A 10,243-nucleotide genomic window follows, 5' to 3' on the forward strand; every position below is an offset into this window, starting at 1 on the left:
ATATATATATATATATATATATATATATATATATATATATATATATATATATATATATATATATATATATATATATATATATATATATATATATATATATATATATATATATATATATATATATATATATATATATATATATACAGTGCGTTTCATAATTATAGCCGCATCCCTCATTTCTCTTAGTCCATGTTTTCCACAACGAATAAACAAATAGTATTAATGCTACTTCTTATGGATAAGTAAGAGTAGAAAAAGTACATGTGTTATAATCATTTTTGTTTTACTTACAGCCAGCTATGGCCTAAAATCGATTTTACGTGCGTTTCATAATTATAACCGCAGTACGACCTATAACCATGAAGAAGGAAAACTAAAGCGCAGGTTTTTTTTCTAATGACCGATATAGCCACCTGTTCTTAATAACCTCAAAAATGCGATTCGGCATGCTCTGATCAGATTCTCAAGCAACTGGACTTCAATTTCATTCCAAGCTTACGAAATCCCCATTTTTAGTTCGGGCACGGTCTGAAACTGACGATTCTTCGCATACGCACGTCGTACAAGCACTCCCCATAAATTCTCAATAGGACTTAAGTCGGGTGAACACGCGGGCCACTGTAAAAGTGGAATATTTTTCTCAATCAACCACGCTGAAGTGCTTTTGCTGGCATGAACACTTGCATTGTCTTGTTCAAAAGTCAAACGACGGCGTGGAAAACGTCGGATGAAAGGTAGAAGATTGTTCGGAAGTACCAGTTGGTATTCATCACTGTTCATTTTTGTCGAAGGAAACGCCAGTTGCAGTTTAGAGTTAACACAGAAAGCCCCCCATACCATTAGACTAGCACCACCAAAATTCCGTTTCGAGAAGAAATGTGGCTCTTTACGGAAAACTCTCCAGTAGTGAGTTGTTCCATCTGGTCCAACCAGATTAAACTTTTTTTCATCACTAAAGATGACCTGATGTAGAAAAGTGAAAATAAAAACACCTTAATTCTTTAAATATAATTATTACTACCGAATTTAAAAATTCACTACCTTGGTCCAGTCAAGAGACATATTGTTCCGACCAAAATCCAATCTCGCCTCTTTATGGCGTGGCAGCAGACGTGGCACAGGTAGCATTTTTTCTCGAACAATGTGTGGAGCATGTTGTATGGTCCTCCAAATCGTACATTTTGACACATTCAGGTCTAATTCTCGTTTAACCTCGAGACAACTCTTGTTAGAATTCGAAACAGCTTGAATAATTTTGCGCTGGGTACGGTCACTGAGTCTTTTTGGACGTCCAGTATGCTCCTTTTGGCAGTAAGTAGCTGGACTAGCCAAGTAATTTCGTACCACGCGATCTAAACGTCCAATTAGTCGAGCAATTTCACGTTTGGGTTCTTCCTTTTTATGTAGAATTTGTACTTGGACTTTTTCAGCTTCAGTTAATGTTTTCCCGCGAGGCATATTGCTACAATGAGCAAATAAATAAATGAATTAGGTAAGGAATAGTAATATATAATAAAAAAGTCATTACAGCATTAATAACACACATATTTAAAGTTAACTTACATTTTAAATAAAAGTAATCACAAGTGCGGTTATAATTATGAAATGCCCGCAAAGTTGATTTTGCGCTATTGCGTCCATTAACTAAAACAAAAATAATTATTGCACCTACATTTTAGTTTCTTTTACCTACATATATTTAAAATAATATGAGTAATATTTATTTAATTATTGTATTATATATAGATCTCAAGAAATTATGTGTGCGGCTATAATTATGAAACGCACTGTATATATATATATATATATATATATATATATATATATATATATATATATATTTTTATATATATATATATATATATATATATATATATATATATATATATATATATATATATATATATATTATATATATTTGGAGTTGTTTTTCTGGTTTTAGTGGAGTTAGACCTATTTACAGAATAAATGGCATTATGGATCAGTATGTTTATCGTGATATTCTCAAGGAAAAAGTGGTTCCTCATACTAATAATATGCCCCTTTTATGGACATTTCAACAAGACAACGACCCCACACCTCTTAATTCGTTAAAGAATGGTTTGAAATAAATCAAATTAAAGTAATGAAATGGCCAGCTCAACCACCTGATCTCAACCCGATTGAAAATTTATGGTACCAAGTTGAACTCTCCCTAAAACATAAAGGACCCTTCAAAAACGCCGATGAGCTATATAAAGCTACTGAAACCACGTGGAATGAGATTACACAAGAAAAAATTAATAAACTCGTAGAGTCTATGCCGAGAAGATGTTCCTTGATCCAAAAAAGTATAGGATATAGCATTAACTATTGATATTAACAATTTTAGGGTAGTTTTAAAAAAGCTGCTAATGTTTTGGAGGACTACGTTTTTGCGTTAAAATACCAGTACAAACAAAAATTCACGTTTATTTCTTTTCAAGTAGTCTTATTATGTTAAAATCTTTATTCTTACATGTAACATTTTTTTCATTCAAAGCGTAATTAAAAAAATATATATTATTAATTACAAATAATTTCAAGCATGGTTTCACTTATGAAATAATTGCACGGTTATGTTGTGTTTTGCATTTTTTATTTTTTAGTCTTCATCGGATATAACGGGTAAGGTTTTTATATTTTATTTTTCTATATGATTTTAATTTCAAAATTATTTTAGGGTTTTGCTATATTATTTCATTTTTTCATATAAGGTTTTTCACATAAGATTATTTTATCATATAAGGCTGTGCTATAGTATTTTATATTTTTATTTTTTAGTGCCATCATCATCTAAGCGAATTGGTAAGGAATAATCTAAACCTTCCACATGATTGTAATTGCATAATAAATACAAGATTTTATTTTTTATTTCAGTGCCACTCTCCTATGACCATCGATGGTCAAAAGAGAGTGGCACTAAAATAAAAATTATGGATGGTACTCCACTCTCTTATGACCATGGATGCACCACTAATGTATCTTTTAATGTAGTGGAATAAATTTTTTACCTCTTTGTTGTTGTACTTTAAATATTCAATCAGATATTTCAAGAATTAAAACATTTTTTGATATTATAGTACTAAAACATCATCAACATATCTACTATGAGTTTTACATTCATCTACCATATTTGGTGGTAGTCTGGTATGAATTTATTTTTTAATTTATTTCTAATTTCATTTTTAAAATTATTATTCCAGTATTTAAATTTATTTCCATTTTTTTTTAAATTTATTATTCAAATTTTGAAAACAGTAACTGCAATTTTTTTTTTAGGTCGGCGGGGGAGAGGGGGGGGGGGGGGGACAGACGCCTCTTCCGTAATAGAAACGCCACTTGTATACGTAAGATCTTGTATAACATAATTTTATATTGTATACTGATTTTAATTATTATAGTAAAGATATAAATATTTATAAAACCAACTCGTTTTTGATACTAAGGTGTATCAAACCATCACCGCCACACATCCACCTCTATTGCTAACATACACCTCTTATATATTTTGGTGGTTACTATAAATTTAAAACAACTTTTTTGTATATTTATATTGCTTATGTCTTTTAAAAAAACTTTTTTTCTGAAAAAAGTGTTCAGTTTCCTATGGGCGAGGTGGTGATTTGGTACCCCTCACATACCTATTATGATTTTGATCTCTCTTATTATTTTTATTCGCTTAAAATGTGTTTTGTAATTTATTATTTTTTTAAAATTCTAATTTCCAAGTTTAATAAAAGAACTTTTGTGCAATTAACTATTTTCAACACGTTGCTACAGCTAATATTATTGATAATATTGTTAATATTGAATTTTATTAAAGCAAACACTTAAATATGGAATTAGTTCAATTAAATATCAATCCATTAAATCATAAAATTATCTTCCCTCTAAAATCAAGACAACATATCAAAAAAAAAGGAGAGCTCTCTTCATCAAAAAAGTTAAAGAATTTATCCAAGATAAAAACAATAAGTAAAGTTTCTGTTGTCTTATTGATCTCTATATTTTAATTTTTGTGTAATTTTGACCTTATCCTAATTATTATCCTTATTGTTTAGTGACGCGTATCAAATTTGATGCAAATCCTCACTCTTGTGGCCCTTAAAGAACAAAAGAAAGACATGATAGAAGCTTGAGTGAACTAGCAAACTGTAGTTTAAACAACTTTGAAGACGTTAAATTTCAGTCGCCTTTTAACAATGTTAGTGATTTTCATGTCTCTACTGGTTTTCCACCATGTCTTGCTCATGAATGTTTTGAAGAATTAGTATGACAAGATATGTATCTTTTTATCAACTATTTTTTTACCAAGCGGCGGTGTTCTTATAAAAACCTGAATAGAAGAATTAATCTGCTTAAGTATTTAGAAAATGATGCACAAGACAAACCATATGAAGTAAACAAAATATCATACACAAAGAAGTTAAGTGACCATGCAGTAAAAAACTGGGTGTTTTTGCGTTTATTTTCTATTATTATTGGATCATATTTAACTAATAATTTTAATGACCTGTTCGGTTACTGTATCTTAAATTAAAACAAATTATGAAGATGGTTTGTTCTCCAAAGATTGATCTTACACATATTGCGTACCTTCAGACTTTAATACATGAATATTTGTCTGGGCGAAAAAAACTGTTTCCTTATAAATAACTTTTACCCAAACATAACTATTTGTATCATTACCCACAGTTTATATTACGATATGATCCTCTTATACGTGTGTTTACACTGCGGTTTGAGAGGTTTCTTATTTTAAACGATGTGCTCGAAATTATCATAATTATTCATAATTATAAACACCTTTGCAAAACTTTTACTTACACCCATCAATTGCTGCAAGCATACAACAATTCAAGCATTACAAACCAGGAATATTTTTTTATTGATTCCTTTCCGTTTTATAAAACAAATTTTAATTCTTTAATAAATGGTGTAATATTAAATACATGTGGTCAGTTTCCGCATGAGGTATCAAGGTTTCCATTGTTTTTCGTGGCACACACTACAAGAAAAATCGCTTCTTATTGTGTGAATTTTCAAAAGATTTTGAGTTTCCAATTTTTTGAAAAATAATAATTCTTTTTATAGATCCGAGCTGTAGCATCCCTCGGGTTATTGTCGCAGTTCAAAGGACTGAGTTTGTCCATGAACTTGGTTTATATGAAATTTTCGGCTCTACAGATAAAATTATTTGCCTTGCTTAATTGGCTATCTGCTTTTACCAGCTTACATATACCAGTATCGAAAGATGATTTCACCTAAACATACAGTTTCATGTTCAGTGCAAACATTTTAAAATCTTAAGATAAATAATAATTGAATTATAATATTATAAAGATTATAACAATTTTTTTTTAATTGTTGTTAAATTTTAAATGTATATTTAAAATTTAATATAAAAATATTTAATTTCAAAATATTGTATTTAAAATTTCAGCTATTAATTTCTTTAAAATCTTTAAAAATAGTTATGATAACAATAAAGTTAAAAAAGTCTGAATATACAAAATCACTTCTTTTTTTTTAAATTGACTGTTATTAACCCTGATACATTTGAGCTATGATCATACAGCATATGTTTCAGTATATGCTATATATATGCCAATCTATTAAATTTTATTCTCCATGTGGCGGTGCTCTATGATAAGACCATTAGGACTTCTTAGAGCACCTAAAATTATATGTATATATATATATATATATATATATATATATATATATATATATATATATATATATATATATATATATATATATATATATATATATATATATATATTAATTATATATATATATATATATATATATATATATATATATATATATATATATATATATATATATATATATATATATATATATATATATATATATATTTATAGTTTAATTCATTGAAGATTAAGTCATTTTTGTTGCAGTGTTGTTTATTTATGTAGGTGATGGAATTTATTAAAGCCAGCATATTAGAATCCTTCCCTCTATAGATGCAACTTTATTTGAGCAGCTTGCAAGGAGTTTAGAGCTGGACGGTGGAGTGAAGACTGAAGAAGATCTTTATTTGGTTACATAAGAAAACTTGTTTGGGCTAAAGCCAATACAAAGACGAAAACTAATTCAATCATGGTTATCAAATAACATATGTAGGTGGTCAAAATTTCTTTTTAAAATTGTATTAAGTTTAGTCTTTATAAAATAATGTTATATACTGTGTAACATCCTACTGTTACACAGCTATACTAAGTAGAAATATAATTATGTATCTATTACTTAGTATACATTAAGATGTTCCAAAAAAATGATTTTTTTTAATTTCAATTAACATTGCTTTTCATAAGGTGCCCCAACCTTGATATTACTAATAAATTTTTTTTTTTCATGATTAGATCACTCCATGACTTCCCTCAATGGGTCCAAAGGTCATTTTTTGCCCATATTCCAGACTAACTGAGGGGAGTGTTACCATTATCCAAATTAGTTTTTCTTTCTTTTTTTTTGTTGTTTCATCTTTTTGAAGAAAATAAAAATATAATGTTAAGCTTAATTTGTTTATTTATTTGAACAATAAAGATCAGAAAATTTGAAAATATTTATTTATTTTACTATATTTCGCTATCTTTTACTACCTTGGTCCTATCTACCATTTTAATGTATTTTCTGCTATACTTTAATTACACATATATTTGTTTTATTTTGTGAACAATTATATTTTACCTTGTGTATGCAATTTGATTTTTAACTTGTTTTTATCTTGGTTATCATTTATCTATTTAGTAACTAAATAACTAAAAGTTTCTTAATAGTAAAATGCCACCAAAAAAGAAATTGAAGCTTACTCGAAATAAGGCTGAAGTATTTTTAGTAAAGAAAGTAAGACAAACTCTTTCATGTTATAAACTTCCTACTGGCACAGAGGCTTTGCAATACTACCTATATCTAGGAAACTTGAATCCCAAAGTAAAGAAAACGGTTTTACCTAGATGTCATTTCAAAAATAATTTAATTGAGCTCAGATGCCCTCCAAAAGCTGACTGTTGTGTAATGTCTAAATTAGTAAGGTCATGGATTCTTGCAGGATTCCTTATCATAATCTATGAAAATATCAGGTAAATTATGAAATCAAAATTTATTGACAAATTTATTTTAATCTTTATTTTAAATATTGAATAAATTTTGCATTTTAAAGAAAGAAGATTGATAAAATGGTGAACAACTATTACAAGTTAAAGAAGAATAGTAAAAGGAACAACAAATACAAAAAGGATTGAGGAATTTTTTGAAGAAATGTTAAAATGCTTTTGGATTAGTGAAAAAAAAGAAGGACTAATTGAAGGTATTATGAAAGACATTGAGTTTGAAAGTATTATGAAAGGTATTATGAAAGACATTGAATTTGACAAAAACTATGAAAGACATTGAATTGAAGGTATTATGAAAGACAGGAGAAAGACATCCAAAGGCAAAAATGAAGATATTGCGTTTATCTTAGACCAACTTAGAAATAGGATGGGAAGAATAGGAACAAATGATAAAAGATTTACGTACACTATTAAGAGATACCTCAAAAAATTCCATTCCATGTTAAACATGGAAATTAAACTAAACAATGATAAAAATTTAGACAGTTTAAAAACTCTTCAAGTAATGATAATAATAGACTTTTTGCCAGATAATGACGTCATTATAACTACGCATTGCATTTTGGGATTGCCTTGGAGCAAACAAAAGTTTAACTTGTAAATATCCTGCTGTTTACTAATTAGTTTATTAAAAGTTGATCATTATTATCTATATGGTTAACAACTATTTTTTTTTATTCGCAACACTTTTTTTTAATGGGTAAGAGTGATCATTGTGCAGTTTTTGGTTGTAACAACGATCGCCGATACAAAGAAAAGTATGTTTTGAAAGATCATATTTGGAAGACATTTAGTTTCAGCGAATTAAAAGTTTTTACTTGTAAAGAGAAATATTTTTCCACATGGAGTAAAATTATTAACAGAGAAATAGTCGACCCTTTAACAAAAAAAAGAAAGCTATGTGCTGTAAATAAGAATACAAAAGTATGTGCAAATCATTTTGAATATGGGAAGCCAACTGAGCTATGCCCTCATCCAAGGTTATATTTGAAAGGATACGAAACATCTCCTCCTCAAAATAAAATAAAATTACCAATGCCTCAATATACACCTAATAAAGTTTCTCAAAAACAAAAAAATACGCATTTTTCAAGTACCTGTACCACTACTAATAGCAGTAACAATAACAACAACATTCTCCAACAGTCTTCTCTGTCAATATCTCCTCCATATCTAACATCAACAGCATCTGATAAGCAACTTTCTCCACAAAAACTCAATTTAATTTCTAACACACCAGCAACTTATGTAATACCAACAACACTTTATAAACAAAGTAGTCATAAAAGATTAACATGGGAGGCAGTGCGTTCCTTACCCAAAGTCATAAAATTGTATACTGGGTGTCCAACTGAAAATGTTTTTTTATATATTGTTAGCCGTGTTCAAGCTAAACATAAAAAAATTTCATACTTCATGGATCATAAACGTTCATTTGAACCAAAGCAATATCAATTTATTCCTGCTAGTAAACCTTTAAGTAAAAAGAAACCTGGTCCATCACGACAGCTTTTTGTTGAAGATGAAGTGTTACTTACTTTAATGCGTATTCGACTTGACTCACCATTACAAGATTTAGCCTTTCGCTTTAAAATTTCAGTAAGTCACTGATCTAGGATTTTAACTATATTTATTACTTTATTAGCCCGAGAACTTGAACCATTAATATATTGGCCTACTCCAGAAGAAACATTAAATTTTACACATCCTCATTATATTGGAGATTTTGTTTATGTTGAAGGTATTGGTGACTGTACTGAACAAAATATTCAAAAATCTGCCAATTCTAAAGCTCAATCTCAAACATATAGTTCTTATAAAAGTAGAAACACATTAAAAAAACTTATATTTTGTACTAAAGGCGGTTCTATCTCTTTTGTTTCTAAAGGTTACTCTGGATCTTCCTCAGATCGTTTTATCACTGAAGATTGCAATGTTGCAAGAAGATTCACTCCCGGTTTTATTGCACTTTTTGATAAAGGTTTTAATGTTCAAGATTTATTTCTATCAAGGCAGGTAAAAGCTGTAATTCCACCATTTTTACGTAGTAAGCGACAGTTTACACCCTCAGAAGTGTATCATTGCAAGCGCATAGGACGTGCAAGAATACACATTGAATGTGTCATTGGAAGGCTGAAAGAATTTCGACTTCTAAAGAACACTCTACCTATTACATTAGTCCCTCTAATAGATGATATATGAATAATTGCTGCTGCCATTGTTAACCTGCAACCACCTCTAGTAAAAGCAATAGCAGTATAAATTGTTGTTCTTTGATGTTACTTTTGAAATCTTTTTTTTGAACTAGTTGTACCGTGCGCAGCCTGCAAAATCCTGGTTGTTACTTAGTGCTTGCTGGACCCTTTCCAAGACCTGTTCGAGAGTGGCACCCAACCACTGTTCATTTTTTCTAAAAAAAAGAACAGTGGTCAGTTGACACCCTCGGGCGGGTCCCAAAAATAGTCCATAGGTGTTAAATTTGACCTGGGTTTTGCATGCTGTTGTGTTTGCTCTTTAATTTTTGGTTATTATTGTGCTATTGTATGAAATTTGTTTGTTTTTTGTTATATTTGTATTTTATTATCTTTGCAGTCTGCAAAATTCTAGTCACCACTCCCTAGATCCTTTTTAAGACTCTTTTGAGAGAGGCAACCAACCACTGTTCATTTTTTCTCAAAAAGGAACAATGGTTAGTTGCTCCTCTCAGGCAGGTCCCAAAAACGGTTCGGGTGTGTCAAGTTCTGATCTGAATTTTGCAGGCTGTTGTGTTTGCTCTTTAACTTTTGGTTATTATTGTGCTACTTATGGTTAATTTTTTATTTACATTTGCATTTTAATATCTATGCAGCATGCGAAATCCTGGTCATAACTCGGCACCCCCAAACCCTTTTCGAGACCCGTTTGAGAGAGGCAGCCAACCAATGTTCATTTTTTCTAAAAAAAAGAACAGTGATTGGTTGCCCCCCTCCCCCCTCGAGTCTCGAAAACGGTCCGGAAGTGCCGAGTTCAAATTTTGGTTATTATTGTACTATGTTATGAGTTGGATTAATTTCTTTTTTATATTCGCATTTTAATATCTT

The 10,243-nt window shown here is 29.6% G+C and overlaps 1 protein-coding gene across 1 annotated transcript; it reads left to right on the forward strand.

The window, feature by feature from the left end:
- The first annotated feature begins 7,859 nt into the window (after positions 1-7,859).
- LOC124808658 (uncharacterized) lies at positions 7,860-9,365 on the forward strand. Its single transcript, XM_065794627.1, has 2 exons — positions 7,860-8,709; positions 8,809-9,365. Exons 1-2 carry the CDS (start codon positions 7,860-7,862, stop codon positions 9,363-9,365), a joined length of 1,407 nt encoding a protein of 468 aa, XP_065650699.1.
- The last annotated feature ends 878 nt before the right edge of the window (positions 9,366-10,243 follow it).

This window comes from Hydra vulgaris, chromosome 03 (assembly GCF_038396675.1).
Source record: "Hydra vulgaris chromosome 03, alternate assembly HydraT2T_AEP".
Lineage (NCBI taxonomy): Eukaryota > Metazoa > Cnidaria > Hydrozoa > Anthoathecata > Hydridae > Hydra > Hydra vulgaris.

What these genes read in the sequence shown, in the direction of transcription:
- LOC124808658 (XM_065794627.1), top strand. Translation starts at nt 7,860, where the DNA reads ATGGGTAAGAGTGATCATTGTGCAGTTTTTGGTTGTAACAACGATCGC. An exon ending in AGTGTTACTTACTTTAATGC is followed by an intron (nt 8,710 to 8,808) that starts GTATTCGACTTG and finishes TTACTTTATTAG; the next exon opens with CCCGAGAACTTGAACCATTA.